Source organism: Emydura macquarii, unplaced genomic scaffold, assembly GCF_026122565.2.
Source record: "Emydura macquarii macquarii isolate MOO-44397 ecotype Brisbane River unplaced genomic scaffold, CSIRO-AGI_Emac_v2 contig_499, whole genome shotgun sequence".
NCBI lineage: Eukaryota > Metazoa > Chordata > Testudines > Chelidae > Emydura > Emydura macquarii.
The window spans coordinates 3839592-3867447 of record NW_027130636.1 but is presented as its reverse complement, the minus strand read 5'-3'; the positions used below and the strand labels follow the sequence as shown (position 1 = coordinate 3867447).

The window sequence follows — 27856 nt, the reverse complement described above, 5'->3', positions numbered from 1 at the left end:
ATATGTGACCACTTCTGCTCCAGGATTGGTGAATGGAGTGTAAATAATCAAGATACATTAGTGGTTCTCAAGCAGGGGTACACGTACCCCTGGGGGTACGCAGAGGTCTTCCAGGGGGTCCATCAACTCCTGTAGATACTTGCCTAGTTTTACAACAGGCTACATAAAAAGCACAAGCGAAGTTAGTACAAAATAACATTTCATACAGACGTCTTGTTTATACTGCTCTAGATACTATACACGGAAATGTAAGCATAATATTTATAGTCCAATTGATTTATTTTATAATTATATGGTAAAGAGAAGAAAGTCAGCCATTTTTCAGTAACAGTGCGCTATGACACTCTTTTATTTTTATCTGATTTTGTAAGCAAGTTGTTTTTAAGTGAGGTGGAACGTGGGGTACGCAAGACCAATCAGACTCCTGAAATGGGTTCAGTAATCTGGAAAGGTTGAGAACCGCTGCATTAAGAAACTACTTAGACTCCACGTCACTGATTTCTCTGCCATCAGGAAATTGACCTGCAAGGTCCTGACATCTGCTACCACTGGGCAAAAAAGTGACAGGTGTACAAGTGGGAGAAAAATGCAACACCTGATAATACAATGTATGTGAAGACAGAAAATGAAAATCAGCTTTATTAGAAATTAATAAACCAGAAAGAGTCAGATTTCAAATATGGCATTTTTTAAGAGAAGCTGTGTGTTCTGGAGCCACTGAGATCACCTGCCAGCAACTGGGAGCTATATTCTTAGCACAAGAGCAATAGGAGTCCCTGTCCCCCATTGCCAAGTTCAAAAAAGTAAAAGCAAATATTTCTCTTCTGTTCTTTTCTCTGCTGGAGGCCTTCCTCCCTGCCTGCAGCACAACTCATATCTGCAGAACTCTTGAGCCTATTTACTTCCCAGGGTGCCCTTTGTACACCTGAAACACTGTTAAGTGCCACACATGGCTCTTCTCCTGTTAGCTGGAGTGCACAAAGCCCTCCAATCCTTCTAGGCTGAGCAGCTGCCAACAGGCAGGCTAGAAAAGCAGATGAGAAGCTCTGGGAACACACACACAAGAGGTCAGACTTGGAGAAGAAAGGAGAGGGGGCGCTTTTGTCTGGAGGAAGAGGTTGGAGGGCAGGGGCAGCAATGCTAACGAAGGAGGGGGAAAGAATGATTTTCCAGCCACCAGCAACGCTAATGAGCAGATCATAGTCAGGTGGTTGTCTTCTGTTAGTGTGCTGTGTTTATTCATGTTATTTTGGGAGTGGAGATAAGTGCTTAGTGCTAGCCCTTGCCCTAGGACTCTGTCTATCCCCAGATGCTCTATTCAATGCATCGCAATTTACTTCCAAAATGCATGGTTCCATTTTGCAGCATTTTCTACTCCCTCCACCTAAACCAAAATCCCACCAACCCACACTCTGAGAAGAGACCATTTCTGGCACGGTCTAATCTGTTCCCTTTGGGAGAGGAAGGTCCATCGTGTAAATGAATCCTTAGTAAACTGGACGGTTCCCAGATGGCTCTCCCATGGGGACTAGTTCCTAAGGTTTGCCCTTGGTCGGTAGCGGGTGCTGTGGCAAGAAGAAGAGATCTATAGCTGCTGGAAGGCAGAGCTGGGTGAGGATACCTGTCTGTAGTGAATCTTCACAGGCTCTGTCCCCTTCTCCCCCCACCGGTGCCAGGACCCCCAGCCTACTCTCCCACTTTGAACTGCCTCACAAGCTGCCAGGTGCTGCTCCCTCTCTAAGCAGAGGAATTGCAAGGGGTGGGCAGCTAAAGAACAGCAGCTGTGAGGAGTCAGCAGTTGGGTGAGTGCGGCTGGTCACGAAACAAAGAGAAGGGGTCTCTCACTGGCAGCTGGAGGGGGTGTGCTAGTGAGGTGGGCGCATTGTGAGCAGAAGGGAAGTGACAGCAACTACCATTTGAAGGAGTGGTTACTTTACTCAGCTGAGTCACAGAGACATTACTCTTCCACCTGCTGTGCTTAGGCTTTGATTGGAACAAACATCATTGATTAGGGCAGTGAGAGATACCTGTGGCCACTAAACGAGTGACTGAATGTGTAGAGCAGGCTGCAATGAAGTCACAGCTTACTGCTCTGGTGGCCTGCATGGGACATCCACTCCTTCAGGGGCGGGTTTCCCATGGCCACCAGTTTCTTCAGAAAGGTACTGGGCTGCACTCCGGGAATGTCAGGATGGGCCTCAGAATATTTCTGCAGTTTGGCTAGAATGCGGGGCAATCCGATGGTGGAAGCGTAGAACATGGGACCGCCTCTGTGCTTTGGCCACCCATAGCCATTGATGTAGATTACATCAATGTCTTCTGGAGCACAAGCTATTCCATCATCTAAGATCTGAAATCCCTCATTGATGAGGGCATACAGACAGCGCTCCAGGATTTCCTCCTGGTCTATGAAGCGTGCCTTAATATGATGGGCATTCCTATACTCAGTCAGGAAATTGTGAAGCCATGGATCTGGATTAGCTATTCTAGCCCCAGGTTTTTCATATTGGTACCAGCCCATGCTAGTCTTCTGGCCATACCTTCCATTCTCACACAGAAGATCAGGCAGTGGGCTGTATCTCCTGCTGCCACGCAGGCGAGCAGGAGTTCCTGGAGCCAGTTTGGGTCCAGTCAGGCACTGCCCTTTCCGAGATCTCCAGCCCACATCAAGCCCGGCAAGATCTAACATTCGGAAGGGCCCCATTTTGAAACCAAATCCCTCTAGAGCTTGATCTACCTCTTCTGGTTTACTTCCTTCTTCTAGCAGGAAAACTGCCTGTTCAACATAAGGAGCCATCATTCTGTTCCCAACAAATCCAAAGCAATTCCCTACTACAATTCCTATTTTGTCTATGGTTTTGGCTAAACCCATGGCAGTGGCAATGGTGGTGGGCGATGTATGACAACCACGGACTATTTCTAATAGTTTCATTACATGGGCAGGAGAGAAGAAGTGAGTGCCAATGACCTGGTGAGGGCGACTGGTGGCTGAAGCAATCTCATCAATATCCAGGGCTGAGGTGTTAGTGCACAAGAAGGCCCCTGGCTTGCAGACTGCTGACAACTTATGGAAGATCTCCTTCTTTAGTGCCATGTCCTCAAATACTGCCTCAATAACTAGATCTACATCCTGTAACGCACCAAAGTCCAGCGTAAACTGGAGAAGGGCGGGATCATAGGCATCTGGACTTTGGCCACTCCGCTGCATTTTTGAAGTCTCATGTTCTAGAAGGGATGTCACGGCTCTTCCTCCTACCTCCATCTGCTTCTGATCCTGCTCTAGAGCGACTACGGACATCTTGGCCTTCACCAGAGAAGTCACGATGCCTCGGCCCATTGTTCCCAGCCCTAGTGACAAAAGCAAGAGAGAAACAGAGACTATATCTATTAGGAATTGTTAAAGTACACCTCGGCAAATAGACTCCTTTGGTACTTCCAGCATGGAAAGCAGATCTCTGTGCAAATTAAACACTGGGGGGTGTAGATGGAAAAAAAGTAAATGGAAAATTGGGGGAAAGCAACATTTTAATGTGGTCTTTGAGTGCACTTAGAGGGATAATTGGAGCATTAGTTTGAAAGGTGCATATGTAAAGGCAAGCTAATGTCTGTTCAAGGATGTAGAACCATGCTGGGATGGTATCCAGAGAACATGTACCCCTCTGTAATTTAAGTCTGTTCTTCCCATCAGACATTATCATGTGGGAGGTAGCTGGAGCAGGAAGAAGAAATCAGGGAACCTGGATTCTATTAGCAGCTCTTCTACGGACTTCCTGTGTGACACTTTGCAAGGCACATCTGAGAGCGTCAGTTCCCCAGCTGTAAATTAGGGCTATTAACCTTTTATCAATGTGAGAGAGTCATTGAACCAATCTTTGTGTTGTGATGTTCCACAGTGGCTCACTTAGGCTATGGCTATATTAGAGAGCTTATAGCGACGTGGCTATCTAGGCCGACAGTAGAGAGCTCTCCTGCCGACTTAATTAATCCACCCCCAATGAGCAGGGGTAACTATCTCTGTGGCAGAAGCTCTCCCACTGACACAGCACTGTCCACACTGGTGCTTAGGTCAGTGTAACTTATGTTGCTCAAGGGAGTGGCTTAAGTGGTCGTGTAGACATAGCCTTAGTCTGATAGTTCTTTTGGATGAGTAGAGGAATCACTTTTCCTGCCTAGATTCATAAGATCAGAGCAGGCATTTTTACAATTATAAAGCAAAACTGACATATCACCTTATAGCCTGAGATACAGACATTATGAGGGAAATTAATGCAAGCAGCAACTTACAAGCATTCCATAGAGTCTAAACACATTCTTATAAGTCTAATACCTACCTTGAACAATACTAACACACAGGTGAGCTGGTCTGGTTTCCAGCCATGAATTTGTCAGTGTTCAGCTGATGCCTACAGCCATGGCAAGAGCTGGCACCTGGTTTATTAGTGTCATAGGTGCCCCATCAGAAAGGAGGTAATGGGTGTGGTGTTACTGTGGCTTTAAGAGAACGACTGGCCTCTTCAGGGTGTTTGACAAAAATAAGTGTAAATTTAGAGTGAACGAATGAACATTTCTATGAGATTCTATCAGGAATTACAGACTGATTCACAACAAATACAAGCCATCAATAATATTGCTTACCCAAAATATAAGGAATCATTACAGAAATTCTGAAGTATGGTTAGTTTTGCAGGAACATATATGCCTAGCCTAGCAGAAAAAACAACAAATTTAAGAGCTTTACTTTGTAAAAATAATCAGTGGAAATGGGACTGGCAACATCAACAACAATTTAAGCAACTAATAAAAACAGCTCACTATCAAATAGTTTTAATACAGAACAGACTTACAAAACTGTCTTCAGATGCTTCCTAACAAGGTTTAGGAGCACTTCTATTACAAAAGTGTGGTGATTAGGAAGTGAGTTGCTTTTGCATCTAGAGCCATATCAAAACCGGAACGTCAGTATGCACAAACAGAAAAAGGGGCTTTGGGACTGGTTTCTGCATGCAAAACATCTCCCATGTTTCTATCTGGTAACCCTGTGCTGACAGAAACAGATCAGAATCCATTAGTTCATATTTCAAAAAGGAACTTGACAGACATCCTACTTGGTGACAGAGATGATTCTTTTCAATTGTATTTGTTATTTAAAATTAGAATATCGGCCAGACAGAGCATTAATTGTTACTGATACTCTTTCTAGAGTTTATGATGTAACCACTGTAATTGAAGAAAATGTGGTACATGTAGATGTGCTTAAAAATTGTTTCCTATATCACAAAGATATGGGAAAAAATTGTACAAGCAACTAGACAGGATGAGAATTTACAAAGGATTATTACAGGTATTGAAAAAAGATATAATAAAAAATGGATGCTGAAGCGATATAATCAATTTATTCAAGACTTTTCAATAATTGAAGGAATTCTGTTTAAAGGCAATAGAGCAGTAATTCCTTTAGGGTTAACAACAGAGAGGTTGAAACGCATACACGAGGGACATTTAGCCATAGAAAAATGTAAAAGTGGAGCAAGAGAGGTTCTGTAATGACCATAAATGAACCAAAACATAGAGGATTACATGAAAGTGACATATGTCAAAAATATGGAAATGCTCATTCTAAATAGCCTATGACATTTATCAGGAAAATTTAAAGTAGCTTTTGATTTATTTGAACATAAAGGACATGTTTTAGTTCTTGATTATTTTTTATATTTTCCTAAAATATCTATACAAGTAAATACATATGCCAAACAATTCATTAATAAAATTAAATCAGTTTTTGCAAGATAATACCATATCAATACAGTAGAATTGATAATGGACTTCACTTTCACAGTCGAGTTTAAAAGTTTGGCCATAGCATATGATTTCAAACGTATTACATCAAGTCCAGGTTACACACAATCTACTTGGCTAGTTGAAAATGGTGTTAAAATGGTAAAAAGATTACTAACCAAAGCTAAAAAATTGAATACTCATTTATATTTGGCAGTATTAAATTATAGAACATCACCATTACAAGGTTTATCACCTGCACCTGTTTTTTTCAAGAAGAATGTAAGGAAAGGAATAAGTATAAGTATAAATTTAAGTTGAATTTGAATCAAAAGAATTTTTGTGATACAGGATCATATAAACTACCTTATTTGAAACAGAATAATAGAGTATGTATCTATAATGGTAGGAACAGGGCTCAGAAAGCCATCGTAACAAAACATCTTTAACCTCACTGTAACTTCAATCTTATGTTGTCATGACTAATAATGGTCAAGCACATAGACTGAATCAGAGAGATTTACAGTTGTTACCTGCAAGACGAGACTCATCTGAAAGAAGAGATGATACACTATGGCACCAAGAGCAGCAAGAAAATGAAAATGACATTCTTTTAAGTAGTAAGAATAACTTCAATAATACAGCAAATACAGAAGTTAGATAGTCATTGCGTCAAAGAAGACCTGTCAAAAAGGCTTATAGAAAGCTAAAATAATTCTGATTATATATATATATATATACATAAATAATTTTGGCTAAAAAAAAAACTAAAAGAAAGAAGATGTGGTGTTACGATGGTGTTCAGATAATTACTAGAATTTCCAGGGTGTGGGAGCTGACAGCTGCAGGAGGCTGTTGGTTTTAAGTTTCACTGATAGATTGACCTGAGTTAAGATGCTGTGTAGATATATTAACTATGTATCTAATAAACACTGTTGTTAAGTTACAAGCAATGAACGGTTATTAAGCCTAGCAGGTTATTGATTGAATATAAAACAACACAATGGGCTTTGTCCAGTTCCTGGTAGAGATGCCCACAACACAGAAATTGCATCCTATTTGGCATTAGCATGGCATTCTTGCTTGCATTTTGAGTGGAGAGGCCTAGGATGGACAAAGCCTGCAGTCAGTACTACTGCAGACATGCTCCTCCCACAGCAGGGCTGAGACACTTTGGCATGGCAGCATGAATCAGCTTGTGTGGCTGCTTCCAGTTTGGGAGACAAACAGAGTGTTTAGGGCTGGATTCTGGAGGGGGGAAGTGTGATGCTAGAAGCACAAGGAGGTATTCGGGCTGACTTCAGTTCAGGTTTGTGCTAGAAAGAGCAATGTCTATGGTGCCCTGTACTCCTGTATCCAGTGTCTGTGCAAAGATGCAATGGAAGGCAGGATCATAGCATCCTCTCCCTTTCGCTTGGGTCAGCCCCGCAGTGCTGGGCATAATCAGACCTTCAATCCTGCTCCTTTCAGGAGGACAACATGCACTTTACATTTAAATGAAAAACCTATTAAAGGGGATGGATTTGTTAAAGTAGCTGGTGATCACTAAGGTGATTTCTTTTACTACATTGTCATTCAAACTCCTCTCTAGTTGTCTAGATGAAGTTTTACCACTGACAAAACATTTCTCCCTTGGTGGGGCTGGGTGTGGGGGACAACCCAGAAGCCAGTCATTTAAGGAAGGTATCTGAATTAAAAGATATTAGATTTAGGAGTTACAATCCACTAATGGCCTCCATTCCATTATATACTTAGTATCCTTTAGATACACCATACAATACATATGTAAAAAATACCAAACAGTGCCACAAACATGCTTTAGTCTCTCCTGTCTTAAAAATCCCACTCTGGACCCCGCTTGCCTCTCCTATTACTGCCCCATCCCTCGTCTCCTTTTCATATCTAGGCTCATTGAATGTGCTGTTCGCAGTCGCTGTTTGGAGTTCCTCTCCTCCAGTTATATCCTAAGCCCTCTCCAATCCGGCTTCCACCCCTTGCACTCCACTGAAACTGTTCTCACCAAACTCTCTAATGACTTCTTCCTAGCCAAAGCTCAGAACCAGTACCCCATGCTTCCCCTCCTTGACCTCTCAGACTCCTGCAACACAATCGATCATGCTCTTTTTGAAATTTTGTCCTCCCTTTCAATGACTCTGTCCTCGCCTGGTTCTTTTCCTACCTCTCTAATTGCTCCTTCAGCTTGTCCTTTAGAGGATCCACCTCATCCCCACTCCAACTTAGGGGTTCCACAGGGCTCTGTCCGTGGACCTCTCCTCTTCTCCTTCTGTACCTTATCTCATCCACAAACACAAATTCAACTACGCAAATGATTTGCAGATCTATCTCTCTACTCCTGTCCAAACTAAAATCTTGTCCTCCCTCTCTGACATCTCCTCATGGATGTCTAACCATCAGCTCAAACTCAACATGGCTAAAACAGACTTCTTAGTCTCCCCTCCAACCCTATTTCTCAATCACTGTGGACAATACCACCATCCTGTCTGTTCCTCAGGCCTGTAACCTGTCATCTGCAACTCAAACTTTTCTCTAGATTCTCACATCCAAGCTATATCTAAACCTTGCAGATTCTTTCTACATAACATCTTTAAGATATGGTCTTTCCTATCCATCCACACTGCTAAAACTCTTGTTCAGGTTCTCATCTTGCTGCTTGATTACTGCAACATCCTTTTCTCTGGTCTTGACAAATGCCATCTTGGCCCACTCATATCCATTCAGAAAGCTGCTGGAAAGATAATTTCCCTAACCCATTTCTTTTGACCATTCACCCTTCTTTTTGCATCCTTCCACTGGTTTCTCCTCATCTAGCACATCAGATATAAGCTATGTTCGAGGCTCTTCATGGCCTATCCCCACCCTACCATTCTCTTGTTCACTATTGAGACATTGACTGCTGCCTCCCATGATGCCAGCTTCCTTCTGTTGCTCATTTGTCAAACTTTCAAACAAATACTTTTGTGCTTTCTCCCACACTGCCCCTCACGCTTGGGAGGAGTTCCATGTGAACATCTACAAAACTAAAACTAACTCAATATCCTCCTTCAGATACTTCCTTAAAACTCTTCTTTGAAGTGATGTCTACAAAAAACTTGACAATGGTTGGGTTGCTGGCTGGCTGCCTATCACCAATGTTGTTTCATTGCACTCCTCTGTCTGTCTCTTTCTGTTGCCTCTTGTCTTATACTTAGATTGTAAATTCCTTGAGACAGGGACAGCTTTGTTGTTCGGGATTTGTACAGCACCGAGCATAATGGGGTCCTGTACATGACTGGGGCTCCTAGGTACTACAACAATACATGTAAATCAAAAATAGTATGAGAACCACAAAAAAAGTAAAATGCCAGGAAGTTAACAAGGTTTTGCATGTGCCAAGCACTCCTATAAAGCAAAGGGGCACTCTGAATGTGAACACTGTTAACATCCAGAATAAAGCCACAACTAGACAAGGTCTGCAGTAATTCTATCAAATGATTTTTTTTAATCCAAAGTGCAGTTGATCAGGTTTTTGAATGAAAGTCAATCAGCCAAACAAAGAAACATAAACCAAGGGGATTAAAAAATTAATCTGAAGTGCTTTATGAAAAATAAATTAAATTATGTCATCAGTAAAACAAGCTCAAGTCTTGATAACACAGGTCAAACAAGGTAGAATATTTTCTCCACAAGCAGCCTGTCACCACTGATTTAGCTCTTGCCACATGTATTATACACACAAGCATGTACTACACAAACCACTTCCTGTTTTGAAAATGATTTTTCAGACATCCATTTTACTTCTGATGCATATATCACCAGAACTCTTACTTATGTCCATCTTGAGTCCAATGATTAAACTATAGGATCTGTACTATCATTATCAAGTTAACATACTACTAAAATCTGATTTAAGTAACCGACAAAGGTACAGTAATTTTAAATGATTATAACTGTCCTTCTGTCCATTCACATCTGCTGAATGTGGACAAAGTACAGATTCTAACAGTAAAAACACACTGCCAGCTTGCTGTCCCTTCTCCCAACATTGCCAGATCTTTAATCAGCAGTTGGGGTGATCTGAGGTCCTGCTGTCAAGTCCACCTTCAGATCTTCCACTGGTGAGCCACAAAAATTATTTTTTTGTCTTAGACATTCAGACATCCTTGTGGTACTTCCATCCTTCCAACCTGGGCCCATTGACAAGACCTGAGCTTGCCAAGTTCAATTTTGGCCAGGATAGTTAATTACTGAGTTACCGTTTGACTCTTCAGTGGCCTATATGAAAGGACATTTTCAGTAGCATGGTGTAAGAGCAGTGGAAGCATCTGGAGCTTTGTTACACTAGAACTCCCAGACGATAACACTTGTCGGCAAAAGGGGAGGGGGAAGGGCACTCTGTCAAAAATGGCGTGGCATTGCCTGTCTCCAAGTCTCTGACAACTAGGAAGCAAATTATCTTGAATGCTTGTTAGAATACTGATCTATGGATAAAGCACAAGAGGGGCACTAGCAGGTGTCTGCTACAGACACCAAATCACAGGATGGAAACAGGACGACCAAATCATAAGCACAATGGCCTACTGGGTCAGACCACTGGTCCATCTAGTCCAGAGACCTGTCATGCAACAGTGGCCTGTGCCAGATGCTTCAGAGGGAATGAACAGAACAGGGCAATTTATTGAGTGAAAATCCTTGAACACCAATCTGTAATGTATAGGGAGAAAAACTGGGTTATTAGTGTGGTCTTTAATCTAATTGACACATGATGGAGGTCTCCTGCTGCCAATACTAAAAATGTCCTTGGAAGTTCTATAATCATAGATGGCAATTTCCTAACTCAAACAGTATTGTATCCAACCCCGGGGGATTCTAAATTAGACATCACCTTGATAGATTATGAGGAATTAATCACAGAACTAAAAGTTAGTGATTGCTTAGGTGGAAGTGATCAAGGCTTGATCACATTTGTTATCTGCAAACAGAATAAAGTCCAGACCAGTTTGAGAAAGAATATATAGATATATATGGAAAAAGGGGAAGTTGTTAGCAATGAATATAAACTAGAAGTTAGAAATTGTAGAAAATGAATAAGGGATACAAAAGGCCACTGTACAGGGTACACTGACCACCATGGTGCCTCCTTGTGGGTAGGGGTCAGCTCTTGTCTGGCCTAGCACCTGCTTCCATCTGTCACTCCAGCGCTTGCCCGCCTCAGCTGGGCTTCATTATCAATTAGCCTTATCAATCAAGCCTAATTCTCCCCCAGGTGTGACCAATAAGGTTAATTGGCCCTTTATGAGCCACCATGATCCCATCAGGGTTGGTGTAGGGTGACTACCCAATCACAGCCACAAACAGAAATGAGTTAAAGACAGTAAGAAGGGTTTTTTTTAAAAAAAGATTATCAGGAACAAAAGGAACCCTAACACTGTTATAGGTCCATTACTAGATGGAAATGGTAGAACTGTCAATAATAATAGTGCAGAAAAGGCAGAAGTGTTCAATAAATATTTCTTTTCTGTATTTGGGAAAAAGCCAGATGATATATTCATATCATATGATGATGATGATGGCAGTCTTTCCATTCCACTAGTATCTCAGGAGGATGTTAAGCAGCAGCTACTAAAGTCAGACATTTTTAAATCAGCAAGTCCAGAAAACTTACATGCAAAAGTATTAAGAGAGCTGGCCACAGAATTCTTGGGACCATTAATATTGGTTTTAATAAGTCTTGGAACACTGGGGAACTTCTAGTGGGCTGGAAGTAAACTAATGTTATGGTAATATTTAAAAAGGTAAAAGGGATGATCTGAGTAATTATAGGCCTGTCAGTATGACACTGGACCTGGGCAAAATTATGCAAAAGCTGATACAGAACTCAGTTAATAATGAATTAAAAAACAGTAATACAATGAATGACAATCAATATGGATTTATGGAAAACAGATTTTGTCAGACCAAGTTGATATCATTGCTTGATGCGATTACGAGTTCGTTGATAAAGGTAATAGTGTGGATGTTGTCACAGTTCAAGACAACTGCACCTGTAGTCCCCCTCTGTGGTCCCTCGAGGGCCTCCACTTTTAGTCTCCTGGCTCCTCAGCCATGATCTTTCTTTGGCAAAGACCTATGCCTCACTCCCTTAGGCATTTTCCAGGATGCACAGTTCCCTTCCTTCACTGTAATATTCCCAGCAAGTCAGAGTGCCCAAATGGGCCAATGTCTGTGCTTTACTTTCTGTCCAAAAGGTATGAAAAGCTGTAATTGCTAGCAGCTACAAATTACCACACAACTTTTTCTAAACATGCACATTTATTCCTAAAGCATTACAGTGAAAACAGAGGTCACTTCAACTCCAACCTCGGGCTCGGGTAGGTGTCAGTTCTTCCAATCTTTCCACAGGGAGTGTCCCCTCCTCTTTGGACAGAAGATCCTGCCCATTTGCTAGATAAGCAATAGGGCCCTGAGTCAATTTAAACTCAAGCTATTTATCCAAAATTCCTTTTCTGTTTGGTTGGTTGGTCTCTGGAGAATCCAGTTTGAACTAGTATATGACTAGTATAGTCTCTCCATGTGGTGGTACTTGTCTGGAGTTGTTACAACCTGAGTGAATTTGCCTAAATGGCCCCCAACTAATCTTAGTTCCTGGAGGAGCTGTAGTTACCCTTCCTCACGGAATTACACACAATCCCTGCTCCACAAGGATACATAAACTTAATTCAGAGAGTTCTCCCAAAGATACTGTAGGAAATTGCCATATCTGTCACCACTGTAATATACTTACACTCCTGTAAGGCATTTGATTTGGTACCTCACACATTTAGATTAAGAAACTAGAATGATATAAAATCAACAAGCACATTTCAAATGGATTAGATTGCTAACTGACAGGTCTCAAAATGTAATTGTAAATAGGGAAACACCATCAAGCAGGCGAGTTTCTAGTGAGGGCCTGCAGGGATCTGGTTCTGACTCTACACTGTCTAACATTTTTCTCAATGACCTAGAAGAAAACATAAAATCATCACTGATAAAGTCTGGAGACGAAACATAGATTTGGGGAGTGATAAATAATGAAGAGGACAGATCACTGATACAGATTGATTGGGATTGCTTGGTAAACTGGGCGCAAGCAAACAAAATGTATTTCAATAGACTCATAGACTTTAAGGTCTGAAGGGACCATTATGATCATCTAGTCTGACCACCTGCACAATGCAGGCCACAGGACCTCACCCACACGCTCCTGTAATAGACCCCTAAACTATGACTGAGTTTTTGAAGTCCTCAAATAATGGTTTTAAGACTTCAAGGTACAGAGAATCCACCAGCAAGTGACCTGTGCCCCATGACGCAGAGGAAGGTAAAAAAAACCCTGGGTCTATGCCAATACAGCTGAATGTGAGGACAAACATCTTGGAAGCCTATCTTTCAGGATCTTTCAGGGCTCTGTCTTGGGAAGCAGTGACTCCAAAAAGGATTTTGGTGTTATGGTGGATAATCAGCTGAGCTTGAGCTCCTAATGTGATGCTGTGGCCAAAAGGCCGTGGATGCATAAAACAGAATCTCAAGCAGGAGTACAGAGGTTATTTTACCTCTGAATTTGGCACTGGGGTTACCGCTGCTGGAATACTATGTCCAGGTCTGGTGTCCGCAATTTAAGAAGGATGTTGATAAATTAGAGAGGGTTCAGGGAAGAGCCACGAGAATGATTAAGGGATTAGAAAACATGCCTTATAGTGACAGACTCCAGGAGCTCAATCTGTTTAGTTTAACAAAGAAAAAAATTATGGAGTGACCTGATCACAGTCTATAAGTACCTACATGAGGAACAGAAATTTGATAATGGGCTCTTCAATCTAGCAGACAGAGATCTAACATAATCCAGTGGCTGGAAATTGAAGATTGACAAGTTAGACTAGAAATAAGGTGCAAATTTTTAAATGAGGGTAATTAGCCATTGAACAATATACCAAGAGCTGCAGCGGATTCTCCATCATTGGAATTTTTAAATGGAAATTGGTTGATTTTCTAGTAGATATGCTCTAGTTCAACCACAGCATTTAGACTTGGGAGGGTGGGGGGAGAGTCACAGTTCACCAATATTTCTCTCAGGGGTCCAGCAAGGGCACCCAATCTCAGGCTTTCAGCTCCCCAGCTGTTGCCTTTCCTGGGTGGAGTCCGGTGCCTCACTCCCTTCTGACTGGGGTATTCCCAGGCTGCACAGTTGCCTGTTTTCACAGTGATATCCCCAGCACAGTCTGCCCAAATAGACCTGCTTGCTTTCTCTTCAGAGAGAGTTAATAGGTGTAGTTGCTACAGTTGTAAGGTTCCACACAGCACTTCCCCTGCAAGCCTGCTGTATTCTTAAGGTAACAAGCCTTACAGAGAAAAATATATTAAAAACAATAAAAAGAATGTACATGCATGCTAAAAAGTTTATCAAAATTAGCCACATCGCTAACATGGGATCTGGCAAGAGCGGTCCTTCAATATCCAGCCCAAGGGGGATTCTTTGTGGTTACAAGTTAATCACAGCTTCAGCTCAGAACAAGCATCCAGCCCTTCCAACTCTACCCTAAGGACCAGGGGTCCTATCCATTTGCTGGATCAGGGAGAAGGCCCTGACCCAGTTAAAACCAGACTATGTATCCAAAAGCTCTTTCTTTGTATGTTGGTCCCTGGAGAATCCAGTTTGAACTAGTATATGCATTTCTCTCCAGAGCGCAGCTTCAAAGGGTTGATAATGGAGGAAGTCATTAGCATTCCCTTTCCCTACTACAGAAGGTACGTATACAACAACACATATACTATTACATTTTTAATACAGTGTACCCAAAGGCATTAACCCTTGTTCAATAAGGTTTAACTTAACTCAGTAAAGTTAATCTTAATTCCCAAAGGTTTGTTTAGGATATTTCAGGATACTGTCAGTCTGTCACAGCAGGAATTACCTCAGAGAAGTGCAATGGCCTGTGCTATGCAGGAGGTCAGACTACAGTGGCCCCTTTTGCCCTTAAAAAAAATCTATGAACCCATGAATTTCCATGAAAGAGGGAGGTTTTGCAAATGTCTCATTTATCTTAGTGGGATTTATCCCTCAAACAGCAAAGAATTTCCAGTCTAAGCTCTGCTTCCGGTTACCTATTCCTTCTTACAAAAATACAAAATGGAGTCCTCCACCGTGTGACAGGACAGATACCATTTACATGAATCCAATAATTTTGCTCAGCACTGAATCACATGATAGACCCAATAGTGCTCCATGCTATTTGCATAAATGCCATCTCACCAGTAAAGGACCTCATGGCAATTCAATATGAGCTTGTTGGTAGGTTAATGTTTGGCAGATTTAAGTACTTAAAGTCTGAAGATTCATGTAGTAAATGACCATTCAATATATGACATTAATTAACTCAATAAAATAAATGAGGAAAAGGGAGACTTCAAGAAACACCATCTGTGGCTTCTTTTAGCAGAGATGAGCTTGAAGAGGGTTCAGAGTTCACTACAGGAAACAAAGATCCTGTATATGATACCCAGACATGGAAAAGCAGTGGCAAACTGACTGGATCTCTCTAAAATTGAAATGGACACTTTCCCAGTGTGCTATACTTGTCTAGTCATTTTACACAGAGTGTAGCAATCAATGTGCAGAGCAGGAAGATTTTTTTTTTTTTAGATCTGTGCAGTGCATCAAAGGGTTTTATTTAAATTGTACTTATAAAAATTTAATGAAAGCATTATCTTCCGGGGGTGCAAAATGGAAGGGTGGATCATGATGAGATGAAAGCTTTTTAAAATGCAGCTGTCAACAAAACATTTTTGTATTAATATATCCCTGACACACGTGCGCTCTCTACACACACACACACACACACACACACACAATGAAACTAGACTAAAATGAGAATAATTTTATACAGATCTCTGTTTATAATATGGAATTAAATAAGCTTTCAAGACAACACTATTTTAAAATGAAAACACCTATTTATGAACTGAGAATGAAGCAGTAGTCAAAGTGATATCAGGGTAGCTGGAGGAAGGACCACATAAAAATGACCTGACACTACATGATTAAGCCATTTAACCTGATCTCTCTATTCACCAGAGGTTTACACTGTTACAAGCAGCTAGTACTAACTATGCTGACAGTTTTCCCCCCTAAAATATACCAATGTTGTGTGTTCTGTTTTAACTTGGGTGGTTGGAGGAGCTTTGCCTACCTGACAGGGTAGGGTACATGCAGAAACACTTATGACTCCAAAGGAATCTTCCTCAGGCCTTCCATCAAATATAAGGTTTTGCTGCAATGTGGCCTTTGGAAGGAGTGGAGAGTAAATTAAAGGGGAAGTTGAGCAACTTCAGGACTCCAAAGCAGCTCCCAGAGCCCCGTTGTAGGAATTCATTCAAGACTATCTGATTTCCTTATGCTGCCATGGAAATGCCACAGGATACCTAGCATTATTCTATCGTTTCCTTTCCCAGAACTCTTGGATATCCACACCTCTCCAGTTTATTTAGCCTGGCATTTGCCATGGGCTCAGGAAGCTGGAGAGCATACTGGATCTTACCTATCACAGCTACTTTCCGGATGGGCTGAGCTGAAGCAGTTTTCCAGGAACCTCCAGAGGGTGTTGTCCACTTCTTTGCTGCTCTCTGTGCGAAGAATGCATACTGCAGTGCTTTGGCCTGGCCTGAGGTCAGCAGGAGTTTAAACAACTCTCTCTCCTTCCGAATTCCCTCTGTGAAGGGCAGCTGCACAGAGGCCTTGACCGCTTGGACACACATCTCTGGAGACAGACACCCCCGGGCCTGCTTTTTCACTTTCACAAGAGCCTTGCTGAGAATGGCGTCCATGTTGGGCAGACATTGAACTTGCTTCAGACTGAGTCTGCAAGGATTTAATGGCTGACCTGAATGGGAAGAGTTGAGAAATATAGTTACAGAACTGCTAAGTCTACTGTTTTCTGGTAGACTTTCTATATGGAAAGTCAATGAATGCTGGTTCTGTTGATGCTCGGTAGTTAGGGATATTGAGACACAAGACCAGACAAATAAAGCTCCTTGCACTGGTGACAAAACATGAATATTTAACACCCTGATCAGATTATCATACCATAACCCCCTACTTAGATTGTAAAATCTTTGGCACAGGGACCACAGAGTCTAGCATAATGGGACCTTGACTAGTCCAGGACTAGGGTCCTAGTTACTACCACAATACAAATAACTGAAATGATCCCCACCAAATTACTAACAGTGAGAAATAATCCAAATCCAAATTTGTGAGGGAGAGACCAGCCCAGGCCACCTGGGACCTGGTTAGGAAAATAAGGGAAAGGGGGACAAGGCCAGCATTGTCAGTCACAGCTTCCCTGAGGGCACAGAAGCTCTCAATCAATGGAAGCTAGGAAAGATACACGTTACCAGGAGCTATATTCTAGGTGGCACCAATTAGAAGCCAAGGATGTAAAATGTCCCAATGTGTAAAATACGCAACAGCACTAACTATCATGCCATTAAAGTAAGAAAAACAGACATAGCAGGCAGGTGCCTAAATTCTTGGGCTCCATGTGTGAGACCTAACCCAGAAGTCTGGTTCCAACATGATGAACTCCCGGACAGGGGACCAAAGACCAGCTGCCAAGATTAGTCCCCAGGCCAACAGAGACAGGAAGCACATAAAGGGCAGTGCACCCAACCCATCAGAGGGACAAATGCTGCCCCCTGCTCCCAACCACCCACCTCTCATCAATCCAGGAGCAACACTGGTTGGCTCAAGAGGGCAATAGGTTCATCCTTCTTTGTCTAAAGCAGTAGCAGCCACAATGGTGAGCCACAGAGAGGGCTGAAAAAAGGCTGGGCTATTGGGAACCTCCCCCGAGGATGGTGGAGTTTTCAGAACACTTGAATCTGTTGGTTGGGGCCTGTCTCCAGTGGTCATCATTGAATCATAGGTTGAGAAGGGACTCCTTGAAGTCATCTAGTCCAGTCTCCTGCACTCATGGCAGGACTAAGTGTTATCTGGACCATCCCTGGCAAGAGTTTGAAAAGTCAGCATCTGCCCACAGTTACCCAGCAGTCGTATCAGTGATGCCCACAGGCTCCAGGAAAAAACCTATCACCACACAATTGCCACACTTGGCAAATGGTGACTCAGGCTTTCCTCGTCCTCTTTCCCACCTACAGCCTAATGCCAGGAGGTGTTGCTTTGACCCAAATCTGCCTCAGGTTCTGCTTGGCTCCCAGTGTGGCTGGTCTTTGAAGAATACATGCTTTCCTGCACTGAGAGCAAGTGTATACCAAGTGACAGTTGAATGTCAATTTTCTGGTGCCATCAAGTGGACAAATGATGTAATGCAATTCTAAATTAGCAGCCATGACCTTTATTAAAAAAACTTAAAAAACAGCTAATGAAAGAACATTCCACTTATAAATTACAGCTTACTGCTCTTCAGGAAATTAACCTCTCTATGTAGTTTTCAATGTATTCTCTGTTCCTTTCTTATACAGATGTTTTCAGAAGTGAGGACATTTATTTTGGTTGAACAAGCTAATTTGTTTGAGGCTCAAACTGCAGATGACTTGAAGACTATGTTAATTTACCTGATCTGCAGTATATCATTCTTGATTTTCACTGAATAAGTAAATGTGGTGTATTACTTCTGTAGGTAGTGTCTGTGTATCCTTTTCCTTAAATACACAGAACTGTACCTGAGTTAGTGTCCTTTCCTAGGAATATTCGATAACAATTTGTGGATGAAGGATGTTCTTCTAATAGGTGAAGACTGTATATACAATTCTGTTAACACATATTGTACTAAACCAAGGAAGTCTTGCACAGTACCAGCCCATCAATAGGAAATCTAAAAGACTGATCTCTAGCCATAAAACCTACAGCACTAGCACACACAGCAAAGCTCTGAAGGCAAATAATCTCCAGGTTGACTTTTTAAAACTGATCTTCCATTTTAGTCCACTCTTGGCTAAGTATCTGACCAAGTATAGAAATTCTAGCAGTACTACCACAAGTTATTTTTCCTAAGTAATTATCCACTTTGCACCTAAAAAAAGTCTCTTCACCAGGCCTATCAGAAAGCATGCCTAGTGCTATGCAAGGATAGTGGATTCAAATCTTGGTATTTCCCAAAGCAATTTGGTTGTTCATTCCCATAAGATACAGGAGCCAATTGAGAAGCACTCTCAGAAATTCGAGCTCATGAGTGCAGTCCAAGTAGCTGAGACTCCTGCATCTTTTTTTAAAGAGTTTAGCATTGATGCTGCTGGTTTGCCATAGTATGACAGAAAAGTACAGTAACCTGTAGACAAAGATCAATGTCATAAATCTATCCTATGATTTCTGTCAGCTCATTCTTTCATCTTGATCAAGGATCATGCAGCTAAGTAGTGTATTGACACATTTTCAGATTTCAGTGTTCTTTAACAAGGCCTGGTGGCAAATCCTCTGAGCAGGTGGGAAATCAGGGCTGACTTTGAAAATGCTGTTTGGAAAAAAATGAAAGCAGATGCCATATAAGCTGTAAGGAAAGGGTACATAGCAGTTTAAAAAGCCCTGTCAAAATTAGCAAAGAGTGCCAAGGTAATACCTACTGCTGGAAGAGATGCTAGAACACTTAAATTTAAAACAGGAAAAACTTAAAACAGCAGCAAAGACTGTGTTGTCAGAAAGAAAACTGCCATGAAAGAACAATGCTGGTAGAACACTCCAGCTAAGTCCTGGGCCTCTTGCTATGATCCTTGTTTGCCACGGTACTCATGGAGTTAATTCTGTTTGCCATTGAGGATGAAGTTGAAGTACAGAAATTTTCTGATAATGACAGTGGATATGTAAATCCCAGAAAGCAAATGGCATCAAGGAACAGAATGTTGGATAATTCATCCAGTCCTAAGGTTCTCCTCTGAGAACATGCTGGCTTTCATCATTCTCAGTCACTGCACAATGCATAACTAACTTGTCACAGAGAAGAAAATAAGCATTCAAATGTCTGGGAGTTTTATTAGATTTCAAATAATATTAAGCTGAAAACCAGAGTATTTGCCAACTCTAGCAATGTGTCTACCATAGTTACATATCTCTGCAATGCACACTGGAATGGATCCTACACAGGGCACCATTCAGCAAACTGGAGCATATTTCAGAGTGAATCCATTGCTTCTTGGAAAGACATTGCTGAGAAGGGTGATAACATCTCCTCCAAAAGATAGAGGAGGGACAAACATGGAACTTCTGTCCAAAACAGGCAGATGTCATTGATGAACAGAAGTTTCCTTGCTTTGCTTAGAACCAACAGCAAAGTATATTAACACATATCTCTAGAGCTTTATATTTACATAATACTTTGTTGTTTGAACAAAAAAAGAGAGAGGAAGGAGGACTGCTTATGGAACTGCCTGATTGTTGCTAAAGATAAAAACCAAAAAAACTTAAAAATAACCTGAGCACAGTGAGAGGGAAGAGTATCTATTGCAGGAGACCACTCTGCCAGAGAGCTCTTGGACAAAATGCAGATGAGAATGCTGCAAGACATTGATCTTGAGCAAGAACCCATAAATTAAACAGTGTTAAAAGAATGTTGCACATGTTTATCTAGAATTGTAGATTCACCCTTTGGACTATGCTAGCTTCTGCTGGCATAGCATTTGGCACAAGACCCCAAGGTGGAAAGTCCACTAGGAAGGAGGCTGCAATCTTTATGCTGGGAAGAGGTGTAAGTGGACAAACACCTTTCCAGAAGAAGGTAGGGTGCTGGCAGGAAAAGATATGTGGCCGGGACAGCCAAGGAGTATGCTGACAGTGCCACTTAGCTGTCATGTGCGGAGTTCCAGCAGAGCTCAGGATACTCATCCAGAAGGGGCACCAAAGTAGGACAGTTGGGGAAACATTTCTTGCTTCAGTGAATCTGGCCTAGTGACCTTTAGGTTCTAAATGACCTCTTCATATGATTCCAGTGTATCACCCCTCTCCATAGTCCAGCCTCTTCTCAGACCATGGCAATGTAACAACAGCTTATGGGCATTTACAGACCAATGTATGGGGTCATTAAGCCTGGCTGGGGATTTGCCATTATAAAGAGTTCTTTTAGAGCACCTAGTATTGATTGTGCAGCCAAGCTGTGCACAGCACCAACAAGCCTAGCTGTCAAAGAATTTATTTTACATAGAAAGTGTGCTTAGTCCTCTTATCAACCCCAAAAAACCACCTAGAACGGGAGCAGTGCTGTTACTTGGGTGTGTGGAAGCATGTATAATTAGCATGCATGAACCATAGGGAATCTCTGTTGCTTTAACTGTATTTGTCCCCATCTCTCTGCCTCATGTGAATTTGTTGAGCGCCCTGAAGATCACCAGTGTATCTGAGTTTTTCAAAAATACTTCGGGAAAATAATTGCTCTCTATTTAAAGCTTGTTTTCTGTGGGATTCAAAACCCAGCAAAGAGGACGGGGATAGAAACAATGTTTGACAAAGGGCAGAGGTGCTCTGTTCTGGTTAGCCCCAGCTGTTCTCCTTCTGGCCTGCTAACCTCACTAGGCTGAGCTGCACCTCACCAATGGACTCCTTGTCAGTATTACACTTCTTCCCTTACCTGCCACTTTGTTTGCCAAGTGGATTGCTGCATCAATTGTGTTTTCTTCCACGATTTCATCAATGATGCCCAGCTCCCGTGCTTCAGCAGCCAGCACACGTTTTCCTGCGATAAAGAAATAAGGTGGCTTCAGCTTCCTACGGTCAGAGATTTAATTTCATTCCATTTGATAAAGCTTCTGTATTTGGCTGGCCTGAGATACGTTCCCAGTTGGGACACATTACTCACACCAGACAGGAACATGCACTGCTAACTAAACCATTAATTGGCTTTGCTCTGGAATGGCAAGAGCAGGTGTGCTGAGATAACACAGAATGGGAAAAAACAAAGGGAAGCTAGCAGTAAAAACTGCTGAAGGCCTGGTACATCCTGTTCTGTCAGTTTTCTCCTGTTCTAATTAACTTTAAAGTGTGATTATACACCTTATATTTCCCCAGATGTGCTCTTTCAGCATAGCAGGGTACCAAGGAGCAAAACCCCTTTTCATTTAAAATGTCCCACTGTTCGATTACCTAAAGGTTTCAGTAATCTAGTGTGTACAGTGTGTGCAACTCCCTCCTATGAGAATGAAAATGGTAATAAATATCTAGATAGAGATTACAAAGCCATTCCTTCCGTCCCCCAGCTACTTCCATTCTGCAAGAGATGCATAGGTATGAATGCACGTATACACATATGTACCATGTAGTGTCACACACAAGTATGCCTTGGAGTGTCTGCACGCGTAGTGTCTGTGCATTCACACATATATACAGAGTCTATTCTAACATACTGGCTTTGTCTAGACCAGGATTTCTAGGTTAGACTGTGTTAGCTAGCTCAGTCTAACACCTTCAAAAACTCTAGTTAAAACAAGCCAAGTTGTTTTGACTCAACCAGCTTAGTCTGTGTTAAAATACAATTTGCCTGGTCTGACTGGAGTTTTCAAAGATATTCAGTAGATTGAACTAGCTAACATGATCCGTGTCTCACCTCTCCATCCTACTCTAAACAAAGCCATAGAAATTTACCTGTGGTGATTATGTCAAGTGCAGCTGGGATCCCAATCAGTCTCGGGAGTCTTTGGGTTCCTCCTGCACCAGGAAGTAGCCCGAGGGTGACCTCTGGAAGACCTACCCAGGCCTAGAGTGGAGTGAAGTTAAACAGAGGGTCCGATTAAAGAAAACAATAATTATATACTACATACAGAAGATGCAAGCACAGCAGATCCACAGTCACACCCCATCCTTCCAGCAAGCTGCTCTGCAAAGCCCCAGAAAGGTGTTGTAAAGAGGAAATGTAACAGATCTTTGGAGACATGCCTCATCCACTACACAGCCTCACGGATCATATTCTCCATGTGCCTACACATCCAAAAAAAAAAAGGTCACTCCACTTTTTCTTGCACACATGTAGAAAACCAGTGGAATCTTGAAAGACTGAATTTCCATTCAGCTGACATATGCATGTCCAGCAAAAAATAGTGCTTTTAAACATGCATAATACATCAAATTAATGCAGGTGGTCAATGAATTACTGAAGGCAGATCTGTGACCTAAGTTTCCATCCCTATCAAATTTGAAGTTTCTGCCATTCTGTTGTGGCACTAGAGTTGCTTTGAATGTTTATTATAGCAGAGTAGGTGGCCACACCTCTAATTAAGATTGCCAAATATTTTCATTATAATCACCTATTTTCAGTTGCTTATAATTTGCTAAACTTTAACCATTTGGACTGTTGTGGGTATTTTTTTTAAGTTTCAACAAAAATGGCCCAGCCGTTCTCAAGAATTAGGTTAGGGGAAAATAGACAGTTTTGCCAGTGTTGAACTTTTCTCCAACCATTTCTTTGCAAGAGCTCTAGTGCATCCATACTTTGAAGCAGGAACCTAAAATTTAGCAGGTGATGTTTGTGGGGTCAGGGGTTATTTTTTGCTTGTCCCATTAAAATTGATCCAGACTTAGCCATTATAAACTAATTAAAATTACAATTTGCATGTGCGCCATAGGGCATTTCAGAGCCTTGCTGTTCAAATCTTTGAATGTTTTTATCTGCACTGACCATACTTCAGCGCCACAGTGTTTTCGACACACCAGCTGCACTAAGCACATCCCTAGGCACCCTTACACCTCTTGCAGAGCAGGCACAGAGCTGGGACCCAGGCATAGCCACAGCACCCCTTGGATAGGGGAACATGTTGCACTGGGAGCCAGGAACATCAACAATACCATACACTCAGCCTTGCTCCTCTACTCTGGAAAGCAGGTAAATATTATTTCCTATTTTCTCAAGCTTTAAGCACTGGACAGCAATCAGAGAACTTGGTTCTATTCCTGGCTCTGCCACAGACTGTGTGACATTGAGCAAAACTGTATCATGAGGCATTCAGACAAGGTGTCAAATCAGGGCAGTACAGACAATTGGAACATTGGCCTTTCCTGACTTCCAGGTTGCTTGACTTTGCAAACTTAACATTCCTTAGCACCATTTTTTGTACCTGATATATATTTATAATAGCAGAAGTGTATTTTTTCACTAACTGTATTAAAAAAAAGCTGAAGTTTTTGCTGAAATTTAAAAAAAAGAAAAAGAAAAAGTGCCCCTTAGCTGAAAACAAACATGGGAAGCTCCAACTTGAGAGGGAGAAGTGTGTCCAACTTATTAGATCTGCAAAGGCCTTTTAAACTGGAAACATGCAAACCACTTTAATTATGGTTGTTGCTGTCTATGCCACCTGTAATTTTCCCCATTCTTTCTGGATAAATCCATACAAGATCAATCAAAGGCTGTACTTTTCCCCACTAATGCTGATATGCAGATGGTGTGACTGAAAAGACAGTGTTCTGCGGAGATACGGGAAGGTTTGGGGTTTTCATTTAGTCAAATAGTGATCTCAAAACAGTGACAAAACCAAAAAGTCACCACAGTACTATTCTAAAGGGAATGTTTAAGTATTTACTAAATGACTGGTTTAAATTTGACCTAAAAGTAAATCCGTAGCTTTACAATGAAGTCCTGCTCCAGTATGTATCAAGAAAACCCAACTGAAGACTAGTGAGGAATTAACCCCCTCCTCCTGGGACAGGCTGTCACCCAGCTATATAGATCTAAAATTAACAGCCCAATAGCACAGCAGCACCAAGATCACTTAGCTCTCATCAGCTTTGATCCTGAAAGCCCTAAAACAGTCTGCAGCAAGGAGTACAAGTTAGCTATGCTCCAGGGAAATATGTGACTAAACTGTTCATGCTGTGAATGGGGTAAGCACTGGGGCAGTTCTGCACACTGAGGCCAAAGTAAGGCCATGTTTATGCTACAAACTTTGGGTGACACAGGTAAGGCTGGTACACAGCTGCCACAGTTAGTATATCGCGCTAGTGCTTGTATACTTGGCTGCTGGTGTTGATGCTGCATGTATCACCAGGAGCGCTTGTGTTGATGCAAAGTGTGGTGCATGGTAGGAGGTATCCCAGTGTGCCACACACCACTCTCCAGTGCATTGCCTTTTGGGAACTTTTTGTAATGTATTATGGGATAGAAATGACTCACCTAGGGATCTCTAGGAACTAGGGGTCAAGTTCCCAGCATGCACCTTTCTCCATCCCATAATGCCATTCATATCCCAAATGATTGTGGTTTTTTCCCCACCACAAACCCACACGACACTTTTCACTGTCTGCCATCTCTGATAGAAGCACGGAGCCTGCAGAGCTCTGTGCTATTCTCATGAACACTGCAAATACAGGAAGCAATTCTCCTGCATTTGCAAACCCACAGGAAGTGCTGCAACAATGGGGGACATGCCAATTTCTTAGAGGACTGTTTGCTGAGGGACAGAATGAAAAACAATTTAAGGCTTTTGGTGGCTTTCATGGAGCAGCTGCAGATGGTGGAGCTCTGCTTCTGGGTCTGAGAAACAAGCACTGACTGGTGGGACCGCATCATAACAAGGGTTTGGGCTGACGAGCAGTGGCCGCAGAACTTTCAATTGCGAAAGGACTTGTTCCTGGATATGTGTGCTGAGCTTGCCCCAGCCCTCCAGTGCATAGACACCAGCTGCATTGATAGTTGAAAAACGAGTGGCAATCACATCGTGGAAGTTTGCAATGCCAGATTGCTACTGGAAATCATTTTGGAGCTGGGAAATCTACAGCGGGGGCCAATTGTCATGCAAGTGTGTAGGCCCATTAACTGTCTCCTGCTATGCAGGACTGAGACTCTGGGCAACGTGCACAGGACATCGTGGCTGGATTTTGAGCTCCGGAGTTCCTGAAATGAAGTGCTGTGATAGATGGCATGCACATTGCTATTTTGGCACCAGTCCACCTTAATACAAAATATATCAACAGAAAGGGCTACTTTTCTATGATTATGCAAGCACTGGTGGATCAGTGGGGACACTTCACTGATATCAAGTGTGGGCTGGTCAGTGAAGATGCATGACACTTGCATCTTCAAGTGCACAAGATGGTTCAGAAAGCTGCAAGCAGAGACATTCTTTCCTGACCAGCAAATTACCATCGGTGATGTTGAAATACCAGTAGTGATTCTGGGGGACCCAGCCTATTCGTTGCTTTGCTAGTTCATGAAGCTGCACACCTGCCACCTCGACAGCACCAAGGAAAGATTCAGCTACGAATTCAGCAGCTGCCGAACAACAGTTGCATGTGCTTTTGGTAGACCGAAGGGATGCTGACAATGTTTACTTACATAGCTGCCTGTGGTGTCCTGCATAACATCTGTGAGCCAAAGTGGGGGAGGCTGCTGCCAGGGTGGAGGGCAGAGGTGGAGCAGCTGTCTGCTGACTTTGAACAGCCAGACACAAGGGACATTATAAGAGCTCATTATGGAGCTAAGTGGTTGAGGAAGGCTTTGAAAGAGCACTTCAACATCACTCACAGTAGCGTTCTGGAGTGATCGCTGGGCCTGGAAATTTTTATGCTACTAAGAAACGTCTAGTGCTTACTGTAAATTTATAACTTGTGTGTTTGACTGAAGATACGAATTATGGCATGCTTGCTATAAAATTATAAATATTGACTGGATATTTTCTTAGAATTAGAAGTTCTGTAGGGCTGTACACGTATAAGTACTGCATGCTTTGAGTACTGCTTCACATTCTACAATATGTGTTGTGAACAAACAAACAAAGATAGTTTTGTTTTAAAAAAAATAGAAATTTATTGAGTGGCAAAAACAATGTGAAAAATACAACAGACAATGCAATACAAACTTTTAAACACACACTTACGGCATGGAACTTTAAAATTGGGAAGGCAGCAAACATACCTGCCCATTTCTGTGCACAAATGTAGTCCCTTGTGGCCACACATACAATGACCTGTGAAAACCACAGCTGGTGTATGTGAAGCTGTGGTTTTCCTGGATGAGGAGGGTGGGGCCAGGGATGCAGCCTGTGATGCCACATGGTATGTTGGAGGGTGTAGAGAGCTGCTAGCATGGAGTTCTCTCAGGACTGCAAAGGGTGGGGAGTCTGGGACTTTGGGACCTGTAGGTCAATCAGCATCTGTAGCATTTGGGACCTGCAACGTGTCCTGTCTAGTCCTTTTCTTTCTCCTCCTCCTCAAGGTCAGGTGTTCTCAGGGTGTGGAGGGGATACCCCCTCCAGGCTGCAATGGCAGCAGCTGCTGATAAAAACAGACAGATGTGTCATTGGACTTACATTTAAAAAGGATAAGTTTCCAAACTCACTTCCTTATTCCCATAAAACTTTTAATAAGACATGCTTATTGACACTTCAGCTTTGGAGCACCTATATACAGAACCACTCTCTAGCCCCAGCCATAATGGGGTATGGCCCATTAGAGGTGAGGCGAGAGAGGTGCAGAGAATTTTGGTTGCATGCAACAATAACATTTCTAGGCCTATTTCCATGGGTACGAGCACAGGGCAATGGCACTGAGTATTAGCACTAGGGTGCTGGCAGTTTTAGCCGATATCTCATTGTGGAGAGTCACAAAGGCACAGACAGCACAGCTGCTACTTGTATCTCAAACCTGCCCTGGCCTGCATGCCTCTAGCCTGTTTACTGCATTGGTGTCAGCCAAACTCAACACAGAGTGGCGTGGGAAAGTGTCCTACCGTCGAGGAAGAAAAAAAAGGCAGCCATCCTTAGAAACCTTCAGGAGAGGATGGCAGAGTGTCTTCAGAAAAGGTGCATTAAGGTCTCTCAGGAGGATGCAATGTATATAAACCAACTGCTCCGCAGGGGAATGAAAGCAGATACAAACTCAGACTCTGTTTGTTGTACCTCTACCTCTTCTTGTACAAGTAAAACACTGAAAAGTTGATACCCGTGTCTTGTGAACTTGGGTATGGGCCGGGCATCATCTTTAGTCTTAAACATTATAAGAAATAATGCATGCACACACTTACCAGAGGTTTCTTTCCCTTCATTGATCTTGTCCTTGCTCAGCTGGTGCGGCTGGATAGACTGTGATGGAGTCTTGAAAAGGTCCTGGCTCATGGCATGG

At 42.3% G+C, this 27856-nt stretch overlaps 1 protein-coding gene across 7 annotated transcripts in view; it reads right to left on the bottom strand.

The window, feature by feature from the left end:
- Nucleotides 1-609: 609 nt before the first annotated feature.
- EHHADH (enoyl-CoA hydratase and 3-hydroxyacyl CoA dehydrogenase) overlaps nt 610-27856 on the bottom strand; it is a 41599-nt gene continuing 14352 nt past the window's right edge. For all 7 annotated transcript variants that reach the window (XM_067538770.1, XM_067538766.1, XM_067538773.1 and 4 more), the window contains 4 exons: nt 22394-22505; nt 21384-21488; nt 16350-16691; nt 610-3348 (listed from right to left, as the gene is read on the bottom strand). In XM_067538770.1, the coding sequence (XP_067394871.1) occupies nt 2078-3348; nt 16350-16691; nt 21384-21488; nt 22394-22505 (1830 nt within the window). In that variant the 3' untranslated portion in view covers nt 610-2077. The remainder of the gene's footprint in view (nt 3349-16349; nt 16692-21383; nt 21489-22393; nt 22506-27856) is intronic.